The sequence below is a fragment of the Podarcis tiliguerta genome, assembly GCF_965153285.1.
Source record: "Podarcis tiliguerta genome assembly, chromosome: 12".
Taxonomy (NCBI): domain Eukaryota; kingdom Metazoa; phylum Chordata; class Lepidosauria; order Squamata; family Lacertidae; genus Podarcis; species Podarcis tiliguerta.
Genome location: NC_139545.1, coordinates 28,981,462 through 29,007,153, shown reverse-complemented (window position 1 = coordinate 29,007,153; position 25,692 = coordinate 28,981,462). Strand labels below are relative to the sequence as shown.

The 25,692-nt window shown below is 42.7% G+C and overlaps 1 protein-coding gene across 6 annotated transcripts in view; it reads right to left on the bottom strand.

Moving 5' to 3' along the window:
- Positions 1–20,497, bottom strand: part of ETV1 (ETS variant transcription factor 1) — an 89,201-nt gene extending 68,704 nt beyond the window's left edge. The window contains exons 1-5 of one of the 6 annotated variants that reach the window (XM_083405473.1): positions 20,335–20,497; positions 19,679–19,827; positions 18,800–18,887; positions 16,818–16,865; positions 6,046–6,099 (exon numbers count right to left, since the gene is read on the bottom strand). In XM_083405473.1, the coding sequence (XP_083261599.1) occupies positions 6,046–6,099; positions 16,818–16,865; positions 18,800–18,887; positions 19,679–19,723 (235 nt within the window). In that variant the 5' untranslated portion in view covers positions 19,724–19,827; positions 20,335–20,497. Of the gene's footprint in view, positions 1–6,045; positions 6,100–16,252; positions 16,662–16,817; positions 16,866–17,114; positions 17,219–18,799; positions 18,888–19,678; positions 19,828–20,334 lie in introns of those variants that run through there. The other 5 variants (XM_083405474.1, XM_083405475.1, XM_083405477.1 and 2 more) reach the window with 5 other exon arrangements.
- Between the last annotated feature and the right edge of the window lie 5,195 nt (positions 20,498–25,692).

The window sequence follows — 25,692 nt, the reverse complement described above, 5'->3', positions numbered from 1 at the left end:
TGCTTCTCCGGTCATTTCCCTCCAATTCGGGGAAGGCAATGATCAAACCAGCAAAACGAGACGGAACTAGCATCCATGTCCCCCACAGCGCCCCCGCAAGAGAAATGCCTGATTTCAATTAATTGATTGTGATTTCATGTAATTTGTGTTACTTTTATTGCTGTTAGCTGCTCTGAGCCCGGCTTCAGCTGGTGAGGGCGGGATATAAATGTATTTGTTTATTATTTATGGTGGCTTTAGATCAGGGGTGGGAATCTCTGGCCTTCCAGATGACTCTGAGCTACAACCCCAATCATCCCTGAGAACAGGCTTCCTCAACCTCGGCCCTCCAGATGTTTTTGGCCTACAACTCCCATGATCCCTAGCTAGCAGGACCAGTGTTCAGGGATGATGGGGATTGTAGTCTCAAAACATCTGGAGGGCTGAGGTTGAGGAAACCTGTCCAAGAACATCTCGAGCGTCACAGGGAGGGTTGTATCATTGCTTTAATCAGATGCTCTTTGCAACTACACCTTAAAAATATATTCAAGACTTTTCTTTTCTTTTTTTAAAGCCAGAAGCTACTTTTGCCATATCTACCATCATATTTTCACTTCTAACAACACCAATGCTATATTTGCTAAGAAACATTCCCAAGAAAGCAAAAACCTTGAGATGAGATGGGATTTTTTTTTTCTAACTTCAAAGGGAACTATTCTGCAAGGCTGTTGATAAGAGTATCTTTACATCATTTTTTTAAAAAAGGCCCTCAGCAGCATTTGCAAAGAAGAAAATACCTTTGCTTCTTCTACTCAATCTATTCCCCCGCTTTCTTTTTAAATATCACCTAATTTGAGTCAAATTCACACACAAAAAAGAATTACGCCATCATAGTAATATTAAGTGATGCCCTGCATGTAAGAAACAAACGTAGCAGATTGAATGCCTGAAAACAAAGTTTTCACATCACTCAACATTATCTCAAATTATAATACTTTAAAAGAAGCAATTCAGCACTGGAGTGTTGATTAAGAAAGATATTTGAGTGGAACACACTAGTGCATGAGTGAATGAGCCCTCAGGCACTATTCCAGATTCTGCTCTTCCAAGCAAACTGGCGCACCCAAGAACTAACAAAGCCACCTGCCTGGTGATTGCATGAGCCACAAAGGAGCCTCAAGGAACTTTCAACCTGTTGCTGTAGCCAATTCTACATATGTACCAACTATCCCTGTTTTGCTCCCTACAACAATGCCGAAACTTACTATACGGCCCTGACCGAAGGAGATGGAAATATCTGGAGTTAGGGCACATATACAGAAAAGAAAATATATTCCCAAGCATGCTTGAAGACACCCTATTCATGGTCTTCAAAGCAGTACCCAACGTACCCTGTTGCAAAGAGATTTGTGGCACCTTAAAGACTAACGGATTTATTGTGGTATAAACTTTCATGGACTAAAGACTACACATTAACGGATGAAGGGGACTCCAGTCCACTAAAGCTTGTGCCTTAATAAATTTGTTGGCCTGTATGACAGTGCAAGACACATTAATGGACCTCTCCTTCCTTGAAATTTGCTCAAGCCTGTGTCACTTTGCACTACAGTGGTACCTCGAGTTACAAACGCCTCAGGCAACAAACGCTTCAGGTTACAAACTCCGCTAACATGGAAGAGTTACCTCAAGTTGAGAACTTTGCCCCAGGATGAGAATGGAAATCGTGTGCTGGCGGTGCAGTGGCAGCAAGAGGTCCCATTAGCGAAAACACGCCTCTAGTTAATAACAGTTTCAGGTTAAGAACGGACCTCTGTAACGAATTAAATTCATAACTAGAGGTACCACTGTATAAGGATTTGTATCCAGTTTGAATCTGCTACTGGCTTGGCATTGATTCCCCCCCCCCCCCACACACACACCTTCCCACTCCCATCAGTTTTGAAATTTATGAGAATCACCTATGTATAAGCGCATCGCCCCCATTCTCTGCCCCCCTCTGCCCCCAATAGTTCTTGTTTTCCGCTCTAGATAGATTTGCAGTTTCTCTGTGGTCTTCACAATTCTCGCAGAGCATAACCTTTGTTACTTCTGCAAAGTTCTCTGTTGCAAAAATCAAAACCGTATGCCTGCATTTATAGCGCTATACATAGCAAATCTATATAATGTACCTCTAAGAGACTCCGAGTTCACCTCTTTAAATCACCCAACAGCTTTGCTTACTCCAATATTTTACACAGCTCATGGATGTAACTTACATAGCTAAATCTGTGTTGGAAACTCTGCAACCTTTGCCAGATTAACTCCCCAGGAAGCTTCCTGACCTTTCCTTTGGAAAGGGAAAGCAAGGAAAAAACAAAACAAACAAATGCTCTTTTGATAGGATTGTGTAAATTGTAGCTGAGGTGGTTCCAGTTAACAAAGAACATTAAGAAAACACCTATGCTCCAATCCAGGCATCCCCAAACTTGGCCCTCCAGATGTTCCCATCATCCCTGACCACTGGTCCTGTTAGCTAGGGATGATGGGAGTTCTAGTCCCAAGACATCTGAAGGGCCGAGTTTGGGGGTGCCTGCCCCAATCCAAAAGGTGTGTGTGCCCAGGACAGCCAAAGTCATGCATATGAACTCCTTTCAAGCCATTTAAAATGCAACCCAAACAGGGGAAGTGAGAGCTGGGTTCAAGTTCTCTGCCTGCCCCAGATTCCTCACCAAACCAATGGCAGATTGAAAGACACAGCTCTAACAACTGAGAACTATGCATGCAGCATCCATTTCTGCATTATTATTATTATTATTATTATTATTAGGCAGGGCACAGGTGTGCTTATGCCTGCAGAGAGGCTCTAATTGGATTAGGGCATTTCTGTCCGAGGGGGAAGTGCTTACCTCAAGAAACCCTGACAATATTTGACAGGGTTTCTCATTCACAGTTCATAGCCCTTCTCTACGAATCATTGATTTATTTTGTACAATAGTCGGTGAAACAATCAGCAGAACTTTGCACTCCCAGAGAAAGAATTTGGGTAATACCTAGAAATGGCCCTTGACCTCAGTACAGACACCCAATTTAGTGGGGTGGGTCACAAGTCACACACCCCTGCTATTTTATTTTTAAAGATATCGTAGGATTAGTTTTCCAGCCCGCAATTTCCTCCAAAGGAGCTGTAATGGTTCTAGGGGTTGCTCGTGCGTAAGTTGCCGTTACTCCTGGCTAGGTTGCATGGTTGAACCCTTTCTGTCAGGACAGCCTCAAGTTCCATGGCTGCCTCAGCCGCTGGCAGAATCCGTCAGTGGGCGTTTCTTAAACCGCTTCCAGCATAGAAGCTGTTTGACGCCCAGTCTCCTCCCCCGTTGCCTGCGTGAAAGTTTTCTGTGCAAGGTGGGTGTGGGCAACGGAGTACTCGTGTCCTCTCCGCTGGTCTCCTGCGAAGAGTCCTGGAGCCACCTCTCCGATTCCTCCATCTCCTCCCTTTTCCCACTGGTGTTACGCTGATTACCTTCCCCAGCGGATGGGCTATCCCTCCTTTTACTAGGACCCTCTCCACCATCGTCCGGGAGCCTCCTCTCCGCCTCCCGCTCCGATGGCAGTTCCCTGACAGGAGCCCAAAGGGTAACAGATTCAAAATATATGAACTGAGTTCTCCGCTATCGGTTTTTATGGACATAGAACTGTAGAGTTGGCAGGGACCCTGAGGGTCATCTGGTCCTTTAAAGGGACTCTTGTATTATAATATAGGAAGCAGTATTAAAATATATGGAAGTGGCATTGAAAACATATGGGTCACTTAAAGCTCTATGATACTACTTCAAGCAGCCATGGCTTCCCCGAAAGAATCTGGGAACGGTAGTTTGCTAAGGGCGCTGAAAGTGTTTAGGAGACTCCCGTTACCCTCACAGAGCTACTATTCCCTAGAAGGAGGGATTAACTATTATAGTACTGTGGGAATTGCAGCTCTGTGAGAAGAACAGTTTCCAGGATTCCTGAGGGGAAGCCAGGACTGTTAAAGTGGCATCATACTGTTCCAAATGTATTGTGCAGACGGAAGTACTTGGTTTGAAAACTTAAGTTTAACATACTGTCTTTGAACTCCAACTATTTTGTCCAAACTCCATTTCAAGGCAACACAGCTGGTTTCATTTCATGCAGGGGGGAAAGAGAGAGATACCATTTGACATGGGGCTCACAGGCTATTATTTCCCAGTTTTACTCATATCACTAAACATAGCACAACATGTTTCTTTCACTTGTATCTGTTTAATGTCATCTTCTACAACACCTTAATGTTAAAATTAACAGGTACTTGATTTCAAAGGTTACATCCCCCCCCCCATTCAAGAACTTACTTAAGCAAGCAAAAAATTAGTTATACAGTCTGCTGGAATACAGAAGGGTTGCCAAGGAAGTCAAATTTGAGAAAACAATTCCAAGCTGACGGGAATTGTCATATTTACCTCAAGGGGAACGATGGATTAGAATCCAGTCATACTTTAAAGCTGTTTAAATGTGTAGAGGGGAAGGATCTGTGTTATGGGACACTCTTGAAGCTCTGTCGCTTTTTTTCAAGATGGGTCTTTCTCTCTCTCTCTCTTTTTAGAACGCCAGTTTTTGAGGTGGAAGACACACACAAGATCATGGCAAAATACCACATTACCATATTCTGAAAGGAACATTTGATGTTATTTTCAGTATCTATGATTTGCGAATGACAGGGCGGCGGGGAGTTCTTTCACAAAACCTCTTTATCACATAAAATGAGAGAGGAAAATCACCAGTGGTGACTCTTTGGCCACAGAATCAGTCATGGGGAAAAGAGGTTTACTCTTTAAATAAAGCTGTTGGTAGAACTGCCAGTGGTTCCAGAAGAGTAGCCTATTGCTGTCTACACAGAAGCAAGCTCATTGTACTCCCAGGCTGAATGTGCAAAGCAGCTTGAGGGTCACATTCTATCATGGGCAGCCATCCAACGACAGGTGTGACCAAGTGTCGCCAGAGACAAACCACTCTCCATCCAGGCAAGCAAGAGGTTCAAGGACACATTCCAGTTAGGTAAAATCACACTGGAGACTTAGAGCAGGGTCAGTGAAGGGTTGTGGCCTAGGCAGAGGCCCGAGGGCCAAACAGAGAGGCATGAAGGGCCACATCCAGCCCCTCTACTTGAGGTTCCTCATCCCTGGTATATTGGATGGCAGCTTAAGAAAACAACAACAGACCTACTAAAAACGGTTCTCAAGAACTTTGGGGGCAGGCATGAACTTTCAAGGGACCCCCTTTCGCCTCAGTTATGTGCACACATGTGAATCTCTTTCCAGCAGTACAATGCAGGAAGCCCTGAACTGCCCACCCGACACCTGACATAAACTCTTGGATGGCTTATTAGCCTCAGCGCCACATTTCCCCCTTCTGATAAGCCCACTCCCAAGGTCAAATTCCATCTTAGCCTGGAGAAACAAGGCAACTTTCGCATCTCATTTTGACAGAAGTGAACTGCATTTTGTAAGGAAGGTAAAACTGTGGAAGGAAATTCAAAAGGCAAAATGCTGCACACTTTGGCAACCTATGTGCCAGGAAAACCTGTGGGAGTTGGGAGTCCAACAGTTTTGGTAGAGTCACAGGTTCCCCATCTATGCACTGGAGAACAAAATGAAAACTATGCTTTTCATAATGTTAGAACTAGGATGGGCAATTTGTGGCTTTCTGGACCTCATTGGATTCCAACTCCCATCAGCCCTAGCTCACATAGCCAGTGCTCATGGAGGATGGGTGCCGTAGTCCCGCAACATCTGGAGGCCCAGAGCTTGCTCATCCCTATATTAGAAGTATGCACTCTTTGCAATAACCCACCAGCCCCTTCACAAAAGGAAAAATGATATCACCGCCTTCAGCCAAACCATTCCCCGCCACCAAAACCACCCTGGCTGCAATTCGGCAATTTCTTTCCTCACATGTTTCTATGGTGATGCCACGGCCTGATAACCATACTTATCATGTGAGCACTGGCTAACCAAAACAAGAAAGGTAAGACATTTTCTTAAGTGAAGCAAAAGTGGTGAGTCATACAATACTTACAACTCTCAGCCTGGTAGTCTGGCACAAACTGCTCATCATTGTCAGGTACCTGAGCTGAAGATAGGGTGGGGGGAAAACAGAAAGAAAGGAATTAACATCCACAAGTCAGCAAAACATCGAAGTGATCCTAACTCTTAGCACTAGCCAGCGCCCAAATCGAGAAGATGATTTAGCATGAACACAACGTTGACGTATGTACAAGAAACAACCCAAAATGAACTCCGAGTGTGGGAATTCTGCATTTGTTGTTACCGCTGAGCATTTACACCCATTTTAGAAAATGGCAGTATGTACATCAGTAAATCAGGCGCTGCTTTAGTTGCCAAGTACCCCCCGACAGTAAAACTAGTGGTAGGCAGTAGTTGCCCATCTTAGATTTATGCTTGCATCTGACCAACACTGAGGAGGTAGAACTGCATCTCTGTAGTAATAAATCAAGCTGGTACCACTAGAGAAAGTAGCAAAGGGGGGTCAAATATAATATATGCAGAAGTCCATGGAAGCGTTTTAGGCTGTTGCCTTTGAACAACTGTAGCAGTTTATGGAAAAGAGAAAAGCTACAGTGGGAGCGGGAAAAGAATAGTTGCTAATAAGAGATGAAAAAAGATGCATTTCCTAGTGAATTCTATGATCCATCTAAAACATTGTTAATTGTACCAAGAACTCCAAACTGATCATTCACACACACACACACACACACACACACAATCCGAGCACAAATGGGAACTTGGCTCAATGCTTGTAAAGACAGGAATATATTTTGCACATTCACAATTTAGATTAGAGATTAAGAGCATCTCTGCATAGAACCCTAAAATCAGATGCTAAGATTAGCAGGGATCCACTACGCATCTACTGGTGTGCTTAAAGGACACATGGTGCTAAATAAATGTATATTATATAGCAAAGTTTCACGTCTCCATATTCTAAGTGAGCCGCATATAACTCAAGGCTTCTCTTTATGCATAGATACTCAGAAATGAAGCCCATTGAGCTCAATCCAACTTACTTCCTAGCAAAATTAGATTTACAGCTCTGCCACCTAATCCTATGAATCTTAATTCAGAAATAAGTATTTTTTATTTATTTCCCATCTTCACCAAAAGGCTTATCGCCCAACCAGACATTCATGCTGATCAATACGGGTTACTTTGCTTTGTGATCAGAACCATCGTTGGGGTCACTTAATGAAATGCATATGGGTAAATTAATCAGCAATGAGCATTACAAGTCGTGCCCTTATTGATATTAACATACATCTAAAATCAAGATTAGTTGGGAGCTTGCTTTTAAGATACCATCAGACACTGTCATTTTCACGTCAAGCAACAGAAGTTGACACTGTTTCTCGCGCACTTTCCAATATCTATACCCATATACACATGGATAGCTCAGTTGGTTAGAGTGTGGTGCTGATAACGCCAGCAAGATTTCAGGTTCAATCCCGCTGTGGGACAGCTGCCTATTCCTGCAGGGCAGGGGTTGGACTAGATGAACCTTGGGGTCCCTTCCAACCCTTCTATGACACACACACACACAGAGAGAGATATTTTATATGCAGTATGTCATTATGCAAAAGAGTGAGCAGAACAAAAACTTACTACTGGACCCTTCCAGCCCTAATAAATGAGGATAGTGTTACTCGCACTTTCAAACAGGCTTCCTATCTTAGCACACACAAGAGAGATACATTTGTACTGCTCCTATTAAGGCTAACGTGAAATCATGTTGATGAGTTAAGAAGAAGAATGAATAGAGCACTACAAGATGATTTCATACAGGCAACAATAAAAAAATGTTTATTAAGGTTGTGATCCAAAGAGCTGCTTAGACTTGCGCCAACCCAGTTTTTCTTTGAATAACTGGGCCCCACATCCTAAGATGAGTTCCTTTTGAATCGCCCCTGGGGTTCCAATGACAGATTGCCGAACAGCACAATGACTTCTCTGAGAGCAAGCCTTGTGTAAGGATTCCTTCGGCTCTTGGAATTAAGTTTTTTCACTTTGTCTCAATCTAGGCCTGGTTTTTGAGATCACACCTGTCCCAACACCACTTGATCATCTTTTGATTAACTGGACATCATTAGACTCAAGGCATATCTGAGGCAGAGCCATCATTATCTATACAACTTAATTTATATAACCAAGTTAGCATCTCCTGTTTACACGCTACGGAGAAAAGGTGTCAGAATAACCACCACGCTTTTATATGCTTCTGAGGAAGCCATGAGACCATAGAAAAAACAGCTGACAGACTGCAGTGTGGAATCCTTTCCATTGCTCTCCCTTATTCCCACAGAAGACCAACTATTATGAAGATGCCACACGGACTGGATTTTTAAAACAATTTGAATTCCATATGACAACTTAAGCCACCTTTTTGTTTCACATCAAAAGAAACCACAATGGCTTAGAACAGAAGGTGTCCTACTTTTCTTTCTTTTTTAATGAAAGCATTTTAGTGTTACAGCAACCCTGTGAGGTAGGCTTTGGCTGGTTTGGGAAAGATTTGAAGCCAGATTTCCCACATCAAAGCTAAACACATAGCGACTGTACTATGCTGGTTCTCAAGGGCAAGAGAAAAAGCACAAGTTGTTTTATTCAGATCAACAGACTATGCATTGCATATTGTAGAGGGGAAACTGACATATAAATGAAAGTCCCCAAACTAACTTGCCACCCTTCCATTAAAAACTATTAAAATGCATCAAATCATTTATTTAAGAGCTTATAAAAAGGATAAAACAAACTTTTTGAGCATCATAATGCATTTCAACAAAACAGCACCTATAGCTTCAGTCTCTGTGTACTGGAAGTAGGAAATATATTTAAGGCCTCCCAGGGATGAAAAGACCAGCATTAGTTTTAAAATAGTTCTTTTAAAAGCAAACCCCCCCAAATCTATGTAAATCAGCACACACCCTTCTGTTATACAATCCAGACATATGTAGCAAAAACTACACATGATAGCTGCAGAATGTGGTCCTTACATCCTTTTGTATAGAAGTTATACTTTGCAACACACCAGTTGAGTATGTTTCCGTAGTATTACAAACAAACCAGAACCAAGCTTCATCTTCCCCTTTCAAAGGAATGAAAATCTGCAGCACAAATCCTCCATTAGCATTCATTTTTATCACTGGCTTTACATCTGCCCTGACTTTTGATGTGTCAGCTTCACAATAAAGGGGCACCCACAATTGCCTATCACAGAAAATATACAAGGGAGGGAGGGAAACAAGCACACCCAGTTTTATAAAGACTCTGGGGGGAAAGAAGCTATTTTTATTTTAAGAAAGAACTTTACAAAACTCTGTGGAAAGGTCTGAAATGTAGCAGCTTTACCTCTCTTGGGGAATAAATTAAATCGTGACTGAGCCCCTGCTCTGACATTCTTTGCTCTTCCCTGGATGCAAAGGCTTCCCCTTGGAGATGTTCTCAATCCCATATTGATGAGTACGAGCAAATATTCACCCCTCTTCTTAACAACAGAAATGAAAATGTCAATGAAATGCAGAGAAGGAATCAGAATGAGTACTAAAAGCTCATGTCCCGCAACACCACAAAACCTCCCTTTAAAACGGGGGCTGGTGACGTACATTAGTGATTTACAGCACAATCCTACATATGTTGCCTCGGAAGTTAGACCCACTGCGTTCAATGGGACACTCCCAGGTAAGTGTGTATTAAGGCCCTTACTTGTCAAGAATGCCTTCACAATATCCCCTCCTCAAATATATATATATATATATACCTCAGCCTTGAAGGACTTACAAGTCAGACCAGCAAGCAGGCGGTTAACTTGGGCTAAAAACATGGATGCCTGAAAAGAAAAATATGACTTTGGAGTGCTGTAACTGCAGGCACATTTATATATCATTCATTTCCTCTTTTCTTGTCAATGCCGACGCTGCAATTCTGTGAGGCTGTCATAAAAGCTACAGTGGTTTTGAATACAGTGACAGTGTGTGCGGGGGGGGGGGGGATGGCGGCTACAGAAGGGGGGGGGGGAGGAAGAGGGCATGTCAACATAAGTGTTTGCCGAAAGCAAATAAGGAGACAGAAAAACGTTTAGATGCATGTAATGGTTACACCTTTAAAAAACACTAAAAACAAAAAACCCACAATGGAGACTATCTCCCCACTCTATTTAATGAAGCACGACTGAGGGGAAAATAAACACCAGAAGCGTTTTGAGAAGCTCAAACATGTGGCAATATTGGGAACAGCTCTGTCAGGTTCGTTCTGCATTAAGGTAATAGACAAGTTGCCACCGACTTGAGAGACCAACATCTGTTCTTTGGTTAAGACTGATCGTTGCCAAATGCTTCTCCTCCCCACACAAATTCTCACCGTTTCCCACAGGTAGAAGTCAAGGCAACACCGCAATAATTAAGATCTTTCAGGGGAGCTTTCTTGGTTTGGATGGGGTCCCCCCCCACTTCCCTAGAAATTGCTTGCTTATTTAAAAATCATGAGCTCCTTTCAGCCCAATCCCCTACATAGGATGTTTTGCATTATGATGAGTCCAACCTGAGCTTAATGGGACGGGCACAGGTGTGCACAGGACTGTGCAGCTTGATCTCTTGGCATTTTAAAGCCCAGTAGTTGTCGCCTGACCTGTGGAACACCCTCCCATCAGAGGTCAAGGAAATAAACAACTTTGACTTTTAGAAGAATCTGAAGGCAGCCCTGTTTAGGGAAGTTTTTAATGTTTGGTGTCTTATTGTGTTTTGATTTGTTGAAAGCTGCCTAGAGCGGCTGGGGCAACCCACTCAAATGGGCGACATATAAATAACAAATTGTTGTTGTTATTATTATTGCAAGTACTGAAATGAACCTCAGACCCCCTTTTTAATAAGGAGAAGAAGAAATCTGAACGTCATTAGCTGGAGCGGGGTGAGGAGAGGAGAGGCAGCAGCATTTCAGCGCATGAAGCAAGCCAGAAGCAGGCTGCAAAAGAAAAGCCAAAAGCCGAGGATCACTTTACTTTCTTCTCTTGGAAAGTATACAGAAAAAAAAGTAAGTATGTGCACTGAAGGGAAGGAGGGGGAGAAGAGTATGGAAAACTAGGCACCAGCCCATACAAAAAAAAGAAGCTGCTATTTAATTAAAACCAGCTCTACCCACTGTAACAATGACCTGGAGCCAAACAAGGCAGAAGACGTAGGAGTCATTCTTTCTGCCAGTGAATGAGACAGCTGATCTCCTAAGCAATTCTTCAAGACAAGCAGTCAAAACTGGAGCGCTGCCTCCATTCACAAAAAACAGAATCCAGCAAGAAACATCTGGCTTCAACCACAATCTTTTCTTGTCACACCCCGGTAGGGGAAAAAAAGAAGAAGTAAAAGAGAGAGAGAAAACAGAGTAAACTTGAACTTTTTACATAAACACATCCATTTCCCTGCTTCGTCTCACATACGGCACAGGCTCTACAAGGACAGGCAAACTTAATATAAATGGGAAGTCAAGGAAAAAACTAAAAAGGTGCTGTCTGAAGGAAGAGGGTTATAGGACATGCATAGGAGGAGAGGGGTTAGAAAAGAGAGTAGATAAAGTGGATTACAGGGGTGGATTAGAGGAGAGACTCCTCTTTCTATCCCCTTGCTTGTCTAAAGAACTTTCTTCAGAGTATGGTAGCACTTCCTCTCATGATATCAGTAATTTCGGGTTATGAAGGGATTAAGTATTTCCTTAAAGAAGTCTCCCACCCGCCCTGCAAAGACACCTTGGGAGAGGATATAGAACACAAACCAGGAATAAATATTAGTTTGATTATTTTGGAAGCAAGTTATTGAGTGGCTAAAATTTAGCAAATCAGTTGGACCTTGCTCTCTTCTATGTGACCAGTGAATATTCAAAAATGAACTCTACAAGAGTACGAGACCGCCTGAAGAAAGGCCAGGGCATTTTTGCATTTTCTGGATAAAATTGTGAACAGTGCTGAAGGTTTTGTGCAAACAACTTTTAAGAACCCACACCTTTGCTTGAAATATGAACAGTGTATAAAATTTGAGGCGATTTTAAAAGTGCGGCTCAGACTTAACATAAAGTTATAAGCATTTTAAAAACAGCCCCCGAAGGTTGTGAAGCTGGTGAACTGCAAGCTAGAAATCCTCAATGGTACAAAATACCGTAGTTCACTGATCCTCATAAAGCCAGTTTGGAACATCATTTGTGACACTTAAAAGCTTACCCCCCACCCCCCACCCAACTTCAGGAAGCTGCTGTTTCCGAAGTCCACCTCTATCCCCAAACAATCATGTGTGCTAGATTTCAATATCATTTTTCAAATACTTCTAGACTTTTACTGTACTGGGTTCGTTCCAAAATCCCATTGACTGATTTCTCGACATTATTTCCTTCATGGGATTATGTGGTCTTAAAAAGAAAGAAAAGACATTTTTTTATTAAGCACTGGACCAACAACTGCAGAGCAAGATCCTTAGACTTAAGGCTGCAATCCTATATCCAATTAACATGGAGCAAGTCCCACGGAAGTCAGTGAGACTCTCCTTTGAGTAAACAAGTATAGGATTGCAGTTACAAAGTTATTTCAACTCTCTTGACTGGGACAGGCGGGGTGAAGATGGAAGTTGGTCTGATTTACACCACCTGGAAAGAAACCACGATGTTGCACATTTTGCATTGCTATTGAAATGAGAATTTGAGTGTTATGGGAGGGGGCACCGACTTCTACTGGGAACTTTTAGTTTCATTTTAAAAAGAGAGAGGCAAGAGTCAAAGCTGACAAGGGTGCTCATAATATACAGGTGTTGACAGTAGAAAGTGACCTGATGCATAGCCTTTCTTAAAAAGTTTACTCACCAAAGCTGACCAATATTCAGTAGGACCAATGTATTTTAAAGAAATCAGACCTTATTACCTGGGCGCCACCTTGCAGAGAGAAGCAATTCCTTCACCTACCCTTCTGATTAACAGATTAGCCTACATAAAAATTCCAGATGACACTTTGCCAAATCAATACTAATGTTAACAGAAAGAGGAGCTTAATAGTCCCTCCTACAATATTTACATTATGGTTATTCCATTCATCTTTTTTTTTTTTAATGTTTTCAAGAAGGATTTAAAAGCATACTTCCCTTTTAGCTCATTTTTCTTTCAACCACAAAAGTGTTTCCAACATAACACAGCAGGCTTTCAGCACCAGTTACTTCCCCCCTTTTTCTTTTTCTTCTTCTTCTTTGTTGTTGTTGTTGTTGTTACAGAACAAACAGCTGGAGCTTCCCATAATGAAAAAAATACATTACGTTCATATTTGAGCTGATTATTTCAAGTCAATAGCTAACTTCGATTTGTCATGGCAAACTTATGCAATAGCGACAGATACAGTACAGGGCTTCTACAGTATGCTGGGTCAAGAATGGGGCCGCCATGACTTCACCCTGGGCAGCGACGGTATGGAGAGTGTAGGGGAAGAAATCACACACAGGGGTACTGAAATCCTTTTATCACCTGACAGCAAGTTCCCCCGATTTAAGGGAACTTTTACACGCGTGCATAAAAAGAGCCCAAGTAGTATTTCACTATGAGGAGACGATATTAATGTTTGACTAAACAAGGAAATTATTAACAGGCTTTCCTTATTATTTCTTAGTACCCTGATATCGATTGCTGATTCCAACGGCTCAGCACCACTACAAAAAAGGAACAGGAGTTTTGTTTCGTCCCCCCCACTGAGGGGGCCAGTGATTTAATTCTGTTCCTCCCATGTGAAGCAGGAACAAATTCTGTCAAACACTCTGCAGCGTCCTTGCACTACAGGATGCCACAAATTTTTGAATGTGACATTCTGGGTTTGGCACAGTGTACACATCACACAACAGCGACAAAATAAGATGGCCTGCTTCCATTCACCACTTTGAATTATATTCTTCCTCCAATACATATGTAAATCCCATTGTTACCAATGGCACTTTTTTGTGCCTACACTGAAAAGAGAATAGACTGTTTATGATTACTCATTTTAAGCAACATTCTCTGCAGAAGAATAGGGATGCTGATAAATATGCAGCTGAAGCGTCTCAACTATTAAGGGCAATTCTTTCTCATCCCCACCCCCTCAATCCTTCATATCCACAGAGTTAAGTATGTTGCAGTGCAATAGAGAGGAGGGTTTTTTCCCCCTGACCTGGTTACTACCCAGTGGGAGTTCCGAACTCATAGGAGAATCTTGTCAATTGCTATTGCTCCAAGTTTTTTAAAAGAAAAAAAAGGGGGGGGGAGAGAGAGAATCAAAATGTCACGGTCACTTTCCTGGCCACAGAACTTCATGAAAATAATTATGTGAACATGTAGCAAGGTGGCCAATTTGGCAGGGCTGCAACTTTATAAAGAACCAGGAGGACATCAATTGACAAAATCGAGGGAAAGGTAAAAAAGAGATTAGTTTAAAGAGCTGTTTAGAGATTAAAAAGTCATCGCTGGTCAAATTGCAGTTGGCACTGCATCCCCGATGGATTGTACCTTTGCACCACATCCCATCCTTAAACCCCCTTCAACATGCAAAAAGCAATTTAAGAAATTGTGATGGTATAGTTTGTTTGTTTTGGGTTTTTTTTAAAAAAGGAAGTCCTCTTCTTCCAACGCACAAACACGCAAACTTTAAACTGCAGTTATTTCTAAGTAATGTGGAAGTAACTAGATCAGTGCCACCTTTAAAAGTTTATTTAGTGGTTGAATCAGTTCACAATATATACATATTTCTGTGCAGTCCTTCTTTTCAAGTAGCATATTTCAGTAATACTATCTTATTTTACTTAGCTTCACTAAAAGTGCAAGCCTACACATGTCTACTCAAGAAATAAGTGTCACCGAGTTTCCTGGCTTACTCCCAGGAAAGCGGATATGGGATACATGTCTATCCAGAAGATAGTCTCATTGTCTTCCATTGGGCTGGATCCAAGTGCACAGGATTGCAGTTTAAATTCTCAATTCACCAGCATGGATGTGTACACATACAAATTGATGACTGGTTTCAAATCCTTTCTTCCTGAACATAACAGGCAACAGAAACTTTCTTATGGAAGGTATGAAAATACTCGATCACTTTTCAAAAACAGTGATTCAACAGCAAGAATACTGACTCCAAAAATAATTTCTCGCATGACTGCCAATACCTAGGTACTATCAACTTAGCCCAAATCCAACATAGATTCAAACAAACTGTAATTAAAATTTAAAAAAAAAAAAAACTTGCATCACTCTGCTGGGAATTAAGAGCCTCATTCCAGCTTTTGCAGTTTTGATAATGTTCTGGTTTATTAAGCTGAGTAAGAAGTTGTTCAGAGATGTTTAGTAAAGTTACCTTAACATAATGAGTCACTGTTGCATTTTAAGGGGGATTTCAGTGAGCAGGTCCTATTTCAAGGGCTCTTCCAATTTAAAGTTTAACCATCTCTTATGTATACAAGGCACCTGGTTTCTCCATAACTAATGCTGGATATAAAAAGCATGACTAAGAATAAAAGATTAGGAAAAAGGACGGAAAAGCTTACGCTATATATGTGCTAACAACTTGGCAAAACTATATGGAGAAATATCAAAAAGCTAGTCAGTCTATATACCATTACAGCATTTCCTCCTTTCTATGTTAAGCAATCACATTCAACCCTCCCTTCTGGTTCTCCCCTCCGAAAGAAACAGAATGTCCATTCAAACAAACAATAATGCACATTCAGCAAGAGATTTAAAAAATATATAAATAAAACCCTGAATTCTCAATGTGTACAAGCAAGTCAGAATATATGTACAGTACTAGTTACATCCGAATGAGATGGGATGTTTCTAGTTAAAGGTAATATATATTAAAAAGAATGCAAGATAATCTATATTGAGTCATCTTCATGGTGCAAATAAACAGGATTTAAAATAGCCGAATGCGTCACAGAAAACAGCATCAAAATATAACTCAGCTAGAAACAACTTCCCTTGCCTTTGCAAAACTTCTAACATCTCATTCTGTTCAAGTCAAAAATTCACAGCTATTCAACTTCAGTATTACAACTTATTTTCTTTAAAACTGTCAGCAGTGCTGCAGCAAAAGGCATCAGATTTCAAATGATCACAAATAAAAGAAACAAGGGGGGGAGGAAAGACAGTTTCTCTTTTTAAAAGAAAAAAAAAAGGATTGCAAAATAACAAAAAACATATAAACCGCATTGCCCCTTCAGCATTTCGATACACACCTAATGTTCTGTGTTGTGAGCAAGGTGGGAAGAAGACACTTGCACCTAAATCTTGAAGCATCCCGTCCTGATGAACCCAGAGAAACTATATTCTGCCATCAGAAAAGTACTTCCACCAGAAGACCAAACAATTTTATGCACTGCTCTAAAGGAAAGAGCAAGCCCAGATCTGGCTGTATGCAGTCTCTTGAGGTACAATAATATAAACCTGATCAATTGCAATTAAAATCTGAACAGAGGCTTGGAACTTGAAGTCTTGGAGCATTAGTTCTTGCCAAAAGCAGATGTGATTGTGAGCTGGAAGCAATTTCTCCTGGTAATTTGTGATGACATTGGGTAGAGCAGCCCCAGAGTCCCTAAAGACAAACTCATCAGAGGCTCTAATGTATGCATGACACATGAGGTGGCTTTTTTAGAGCTCAATTAATTGGGCTGAACATTAAGACAGCAAGTTCAGGACTTTTTCCTCCCCCCCTCCCGCTCCACCAACCCACCCTCCCCTTTTTTCATCCAGAGTTGTTTTTTCCCTTTTCCATTTTTTTGCAAAAGGACTTTCTCCCCTTACCTTCTGCAAGCCATGTCTCCTGTAATTGGCTCAGATCTTGAAACAGTTCTAGGAAAAGAGGAAGAGATGGATAAAGGACCTTTCAATTTATACATAAAGTGCTTGCATGTACTTCACTCCCCAACCCCAACCCCTGTTAAAGACAAATACTTGTTAATTCTATTCTATCTCATTTTGGCTAGATTCAATCTGGAAATACCCCCATCGTGCTGCATTATTATGATTTTGATTAGACAAAAAACATATGTAACCGAGCGCTTTTATTTCGCTATCAACCCAGGCAATAATAATCAGTACCCTTTTCAGCTGACTTGCACACATGGCACAGCATGTCTGTTTCCCCGGCACACTTATTTCTGAGTGAGTCCTGCTGAAGTCAGTGGGGCTTATTTCTGAGTAGACGCACATAGGATTGCACTGTTAGTCACTCAAAAGACAAATGCCCAGCATGACTGTTTGCGTGTTTGTACAGAAGTAAGTCCCACTGATTTCACTGGGACTTACTCCTAGGTAACCAAGCACAGTATCCTAGCCTTGTTTTCATTTAAAATACTCTTGTTTCTCCTTAAAACAATTGAAGACCTGTTCCATAAAGCTTTGCACGAACAGTTGCGGTGATTTGCACCCGGGTTGGATATGAAGCACTATTTTTCCCCCTTTTTTACGTCAGAGTAAAGCAAGGGCTCCAGGTTTCTTATTATACTACACACTCAAATCCAAACCTGAGCAGAATTTGAACCCAATATCTGCATTTTCCGGACTCAAGTCATTCTGGTTTACATTTAGTTACTTGCAGGACTGCAGCAGTCCTCAGTTTGAAAAACTGATTCAGAATGATCAAAAGGTTCTTACTTGAGAGAGAGTTTTAACAGAATATTTGCAAATACTTAACCACTGCCCAGTTCCTACAGATCGGTCTTTGCAGGTGGATGTTGAATGCTTGGGAAGTTTGTTGGCTAAAACCAAGCTTGGGGGAGAAAGTTGCAAGTGTCCAGACGGTGTGGACATTGTGAAGGTTTTTAAATGGAATTCTTAGGGCACCCAACTTCACAAAAGGCTGCAGCGCCTCGCTTGCAGTGTGAGGAAAAAGTTGTGTGGGTCTCCATATACCCACCTCGCCCAAGGGATTGTCACCACACAGAACAATCTGTACAAGAAATGCCACTGCAGAACAGCTGATCACTGCATGCACAGGAATCTCCTTCCTGGCCGAAACAACCTGAAATAGGATTGCAGTGACACTGCTATGAACTTCTAAGAAGTTAGCTTTGGGGGACTTGCTGGGATGAGCTGTTTTTTGAGGTTAAGGTATAAGCTACCCATTTCCCTCTTTGTGTTTCATGGTATTGTCAATGCTACTGGCCAAATTAAGAGAGCAGGATGCTAAGAATAGCTCATGCCATGGAGGGTGGGGTATAAATAAAATGTATTATTATTATTTATTATTTTAATAGTGCCACAGATCCTTTTGCCCTGTTATCACCGATGTGGACAACACCCTGGTTGGGCAGGTGGTCTACGTCACGAGCTCGATATCTCTCCGAAGAGCAATAGGGTCAAACTTTCTTGCAGTGGGGAGCCAGCGAAGCCTCCAAGCAAAGGAGCCGCACACACGCTTGTAGGGTCCATCATGTCACTCCTCGCCTAATTCTCACCTCAGGTGTATGACATTATTTATGTCCCTTCTGTGCAGCAATACCTAACACAGAGAAGGGTGACTCATGGAGAGATACAGCAGCTTAGCGGTGAATTGCTTTTGTCATCTTGTGTCACATCATTAAATGTGGTTTTCTTGTCTCATTTCTATAAATAGAGGTAGACAAGAATCCCAGCTTGGGGAGGTGGGGGAGAATAAAAACAACAAAATATTTAGGAAAAAACACCATAGGGCAACATGTCGTCAAGAGTGGCATGGCGGGTGGGGTGGGGTGGGGGAGCCAATACAATTTATTCACCCTCCCTCCCCCAGCACAAATCCTCACCTTCTGAGTCATGAGCCAGATCTCTGTTAATGAATTTTCTTTTCCTGACATTTGTTGGTCGCTCATTACAGTTTCTCCCACAGGGATTCTACAAATAGAAAAGATTGGTTACTTTGAAAGAATAAAGAAAAGAAAAGGGGGAGAGAGAGAAGGAGAGGCAACACAACAACTCACACTGGCAGTATATTTAAAAAAATATTAAGAGCTGAAAGAGATAGGTGGTAAAACTGTTTAAAAATGGCTCGAAAGCTAAATTGCAAACTAGAATATTGTGATCGGATCACCATCGTTCTTCCTCTTCTTCAGGGGAATATTTTATGTCTCAACCCACCTACTCAAAACACACATCTGTACAGAGAAACACTGCATTAAGTATATGACATATTTTTAGAAATTTACAACACTAACACCTACATAAAAGTTTTTTTTGTTTTTTTAATGTCAACCATTCACTAAAGCTAGTTGGGAGACGAGGGAGCTGATAACAAGAGGCTGCTTTGTTTTCAAGGCTTATTTGTCATCAAAGTCCCTTTTTTTTAAAAAATGGACAGGTTTCTTAAAAAATGTAAGTTTGTTCCATCTGGCAGAAACTTTGAAAGCAGGATCAGACCTTGCTGCTTTTATCTTCTTCCGCTAATACTGGGGGGCAGACGGGGGGGTGGTGTTTTTGTTTTTATCCAGTCTGAGGTAGTCTTTCGAAGAAAAGAAAACAGAATATATCGAAATAAAAGTCTACCTCACAGAAACGGCACAGGAATCCTCCTCTCACTGCAAATATATATATATTTCCTCTGAAAAGCTTTTCCTCCCCCCTCCCCTTTATTTCCCCCTGACCCCCAAGAAATCCAAGTTTAAACAACTTTGGAACTGATCACTCACATTGGTGACCATGTAAGGCACTTGCTGGTCATAAAATCCATCCATTCTGCAGACTTTTGCCGAGTATTTTTTGTTGCTGTTGTTATTGTGATTATTTTCTGGACATTGGACTTAAAAGAGGCTTTCTCCAGATGTAGTCTTCCAGCAGCCTAAAAACAAGAACACAAAATGGCTTTTAGATTTATTTTTTTCAAAAAAAACAACACACGCACACACTCATGAATGAACCGCTTGAATTTGCATAGCTAATGATCCTCCCAGAGTCCCATTCATAAAAAACACACACACATCCCTCCCTCCCTCCCTCTCTCGCTCTCTGCGCTGCCTTCTGCTGGGTTACAAGCAAGAGCCGGAAAAAGGCAGCCAGAAAGAAGGAAAGGACTTTTTAATACAAGAAATCAAATGGAGAAGGAAAGCTGTTTATTGGCATGCCCGTTTCGTCCCTTGGAGCGCGCTGGGGGGAAAATTAGCCCCGTTCATTCGTAAACGTGTGCAGAACTAGCAATGGCGCACGACAAAACTCGCGTTGCACCTAACGGGAGAGAGAGAGAGAGAGAGAGAAGGCTGAGCTACCTTTCTTTTTTTCTCTTTTTTTGCAAACCACAACCACGTAATCAGCCGAAGCTACGAACAACAAAGTTGCTGCAAAGACCCACCTGAAGGTACCGCCGGACGATCGGCTGCGCGCACACGCGCACACGCACGCCCCCAAAGAAGTCCCTCCAAATTTAATTAAAAAAAACATTAATTATTTCCCAGCACTTCCCCCTTGGAAGCGAAAAGCGCCACTGACAGGGTTTCTTATTCGGTGGTTTTTCCTCTATTTCTCCTCCAGGGGCCTCCAATCCAAACTGATGGATCTCCGCATCCCATTGGCTCTCCGCGTCTTTCACAGGATCAGATTTCTGCCTGTCACTCAGACTGCCTCTCACCCCCTCAGGGAAAAAGGGAAAAGACGGATCCTCCCGGATTTCGGCAGGGGATTCGACGGGTCGTTTACTTCGTCATTTGATCGTGTGTGTATGTATATATATTTTTTAAAAAATAAAAAGATAGGTCCTCCAAAATAAACTCTCCTTTACGCAAAGGATCTGTGCGACTCTCGGATTCACAGCACCTCTTCTAGACAGACCTGGGGCCCCCAGATCCGGTAATTTTGCGCCCCCGACCCCAGCACGAAATGATTCTGTTAAGCAACTTGGAGGGACGCCCCCCCCCCCAACCCACAGTGCCAGCAATTGCACGCACTAAATGTAACAAGTGCGATTTGTTTTGCGTGTTTATCATCAATTGTGTGTCCAGATACAACCCCAGCCGGTGGCCGGATTCTGGCCCAAAGCTCTCCACCAGGTCCGCAGCCTAATATGAAGAACTTGCTTGTGGGGGAGACAAGTCGAATGCCAGCTGATTTCCTACTTTAGAGCAGACTGCAAAGGCCGTTGCACACAAGCAATGTGAAATTAACATTGTAGTTGGGTTTAGGATTGTTTCACCAGCGTGTCGTAGGAACATAGGAAGCTGCCTCATATTCCAAGACAGACCACTGGCCCATCTAGCTTAGTATTACCAACACTGACTGGCAACAGCTCTCTGGCAGGGGACATTCCCAGCCCTCTTTGGTGTTGCAAGGTTTTGGACTCGGGCCCTTCTGCATGATGCTTCCCCGCCTACTTTCTGGAACTATCAATAATAGGCAGGCAACTTTGTTGCATTGTTTTCAGCGTTTGCTAAAAAAAAATACATTGTTGTTGAGGCAAGCCTACCCAAACATGTAATTCTATTATATTTGTTCTTCAATTTACTCATCTTATCTCTATTCTGATACCTATTACGCCTACTTGTTTCCAAAGTTTGCTTTCATTTGTTATTTTTCACCAGTATTTTACGTTCTTCTTATGCAAACTGCTTAGAGGTTTTTTGTTGATCAAGAAATGTATCCATTTCATTTTTAAAAAAACATCACCGATAACTTTTATGCAATTTTTTCACCACCACGTGTAAACGTTTTTGGTGACGTCAAAATGTGTATTGGTAGATCTTTGGGACAGGCCCTTTTTAATGGCAATGGGGAGCACTGGCCACAGAGAGAGAAAGCCTCTTGGCCTCAGCTGCTGGCCACACCAGAATCACAGAACTGCAAAGTTGGAAGGGACCATGAGGGTCATCTAGTCCAACCCCCTGAAATGCAGGAATCTTTCACCCAACATGGGTCCCGAACCCACAACCCTGAGATTAAGCGTCTCGTGCTCTACCATCTAAGGGTGTGATCTGCTTTGCAAGAAGAAAGCAGCTGACTGGCTGCAGACGATTCCATCTGCTTTCCTGCACACTTGGAAAGGAATGTGGGAGGGCCTTCCTTTTCCCTCCTTTTGATTCTAGAGGCTGCCCTGCTGCTTAGTCCCCGCCCTCTCCTTTTGATTGGCCCAGCTGGAGAGGAAGAGGCGGGGCGATGCTTACTGTCAGCAGCTGTGCAGCAAAAGAGGCAGTTGTGCTGTGGGGCACACACTCAGTTGCCCCGAAGATATAAAGGAGAAAGATTACTGACTGGTGGGTATGCATGCAAGTGAGTGAACCATCTTTCTTTCTGTCCACAGCTTCTTTCCCTATTTTATTTTAGTCCCGCCTTTTGTTTGTGTGTGTGTCCATGTTTTCGTCATTAGCGCTTTCAGATGCCCAGATTTTCTGCAACTCATTGTAGGCTTCTGAATGTCATGGAGTGTTACTCCAAGCAACAAAGCGTACATGCACACACACACAGAGAGAGAAAATGCCCAGGTGTATTATAGCAATATGCAGACAAATTATGTATGCATAATTGCAAAGCGAAATTTTCTGGATACACCCCTGAATACAGCACAAGTGAAACCCTTGTAATTTTTGCCTTTGCGTTTTCGAGATCAGGAATGCTAACGTACTGCTTCTTATATCAAATATAGATCTTAAAATAAATGATTATATGAATTTATTGGGGGGGGGCTTCCAGGTAAGAGAAAAATGACATTGACATGCAGTGCAATTAGTACATATTGCTACAATACTTTGTTTCGCAGGAACCAATTCATAAAAATGAATGAAATATAAAAGAGAACTGGAATGCTCAAAAGAACGTTCTGGCCCCGTAAGTGTCTTTAAAAGGGGGCTACTCTGGGTGATTTGGAGAAGATCAGCAAAAGTTTCTGACTTAGTTGTTTCACAATAGCAGCAACTAAAAAGAGTGTTCTTCCTCCAAATTATACTGCTGAAAAATGACTGCTTTGGGAGAAACAAGGAGTACTTGGTTTTGGTACTGATTGAAAATCCCTAGGTTTGAGCATGTGTACCTTAATGTAATTCCACCAGTTTAAGCCACTGTTTTGTGGGTTGGCTAAGATTGATTAATCTCGGGGGTTGGAGAGGGGACCAAGTAGATCCCAAATGCCTGAAATCTGCACACTTCTGCATTGAGAGAACGGATTCCAGCCTGTGAGAAAGGATTTGCATGGTGACAATAGTATGCCAGGGGTCCACTAGGACACAGAAACAAAAGGGATGTTAAGGTGGAAACAGCATGGTGTGTTTCACATCTCCCCTCTCCACCAGCCCAAGCGCTGGGTGCACCCAGTGAAGCAAGGTGGAAAGTTTTCCAGTGTTTTATATTTTTCCCACGGGAAACTCAATGTTTCGTAAGTTCATTAGTAACAACGAAGGGATGTCAACTCTGCAAATATAGCATTAGGCAAGCTTGACAGTTTTGACTTTTGCTTTGTTTTGTTGGCTGAATACAAGTAAGGCAAACATGCTAAATTAGATCACCCTCTAGGGCATCGGGAAATTTCCCGATGCAAAGTGCCCTAAGGAAATCAGCTTAATTTGCATAAAGGGAAATTTTCGGGATTTTTTGTTTTCAAATTCACATTCCCCTCCCTGCAAAACCCCCCACATCCTAGGGTGCATCCCCTCCCCCACTGAGTGTATATTCAGGTATCGGCTTCCCCTGCTGGTCCTTCATGAGTTGAACTGTGGTGGCCTTCCTACTTTACAGTCCTCTGCTTGAAGGGAGGCCGGATTTAAGTCCTACTTAAAGTCATAAGAAGGGAGAGCAGGAAGGGGCTTGGAGCAGAATTTGCAGGTACACAGGTCACTTGGTCACAGACTTCTCCACTATGGAGAGGTCACCTGTATTTACATTTAAATTACAGTTACTTATATCAAATTATATAGTATACTGTATTTTATATGATGTTCTGTATTTTAACAATGTATCTATGCAATTCTGCACAGTATGCATAAAGGTAAAGGTACCCCTGCCCGTACGGGCCAGTCTTGACAGACTCTAGGGTTGTGCGCCCATCTCACTCAAGAGGCCGGCGGCCAGCGCTGTCCGGAGACACTTCCGGGTCACGTGGCCAGCATGACATCACTGCTCTGGCGAGCCAGAGCCGCACACGGAAACGCCGTTTACCTTCCCGCTAGTAAGCGGTCCCTATTTATCTACTTGCACCCGGGAGTGCTTTCGAACTGCTAGGTTGGCAGGCGCTGGGACCGAACAACAGGAGCACACCCCGCTGCAGGGATTCGAACCGCCGACCTTTCGATCGGCAAGCCCTAGGCGCTGAGGCTTTTACCCACAGCGCCACCCGCGTCCCCGCACAGTATGCATAGAATACTCTTATTTCCTTTTTGGTTGAAATGACCAGGAAAGTTGCAACAACAAATACACTTTGACGATGACATCAAATTTTATAATATACACAGTGGTACATCAGGTTACAAACACCTCGAGTTACAAGCACTTCGGGTTACAGACTCGCTAACCCGCAAGTAGTACCTCGGGTTAAGAACTTTACCTCAGGATGAGAACAGAAATCGCATGGCAGCGGGAGGCCCCATTAGCTAAAGTGGTACCTCAGATTTCAGGTTAAGAATGGACCTCCAGAATGAATTAAGTTCGTAACCAGAGGTACCACTGTACGCACACACACGACCCACCATGTATCTAGTCTATTGTTTGAGCCCCCCCCCCCCATGGAACTGCCTCTGGTAGCTCTTCCCAGTGAGCAGGTTGATAGTCATCTGCCTGCAGCAGGCGTGAACCTAGGCTTTATTTCACCCGGGTCAAAGACCCAGCTTGGCGCACACACACACATACACACGTGCATTTGTGTACACACACAGAGCTTGGGAGCCTCAGTGGAGCCCCTGGAGACTTCACCCGGGCCCAAAAAACAAACAAACTGGCTAGCCCCCCTGTAGCTATGGTTCTGGCCTGCAGTCACTGCCTGGTTCTGCTGCTTGCTCACCTGCTGCTTTGCATTTGCAGAAAAGAAGGGAAACGTTTCACCAGTAGCACTAGTTGCTGGGTTCCTCCTCCCACTTTCAAGGGCATAAGGGTGGGACCTAGCTGGGCAGCAGGCACACTGCAGCTCTTCTCTGAGCATGCTCCTGCCAACAGCTGCCAAGATGGTCAGAAACACTGACGGGTGCAGTCAAAACTCTTGCGAATCCAGTCCTTGCTCATTTCTGTGAAGGCACTTCATCCTGGCACCCGGGTCGCAGCTGATTCCCAGTGGGAGTTTGTGCTCAGGTTAATGCACTCCCCGCTCCTCCTTCTACATTCTACATACATATAAAAGATATTGTTTGTGAAAGACTTCAAACGAAAGTTCTAAATAATTGGCCATATTGCTGCCATATTTTTGTCGCTGCACTGCTGTTGTTACTGTTATTGGTTATGATATTGTGAGTTGCCTTGGTTAGGCTGTGCCCAATAAACGCTTTTATAAATAAATGAGTCAAAGGGGAAATATATTAACGTAAAGCCCCTACTGTTGATAGTAGGTTTTGCTATCTGTTTTAGGGGTTGGTACTAATTGGCTGGTGTTTGCCCCCCCCCCTATTTATTTATGGAAATTGTATTCTACCTCTCCTCATTTCTGCAGTTTCTGGCCAGACCTCAAGGGCCGCCCCACAAAGAGCAAATTAAAGTAATCCATCTGGGAGGTCAGTAGTGCTGAATGACTGTGGTCAAGCTACTG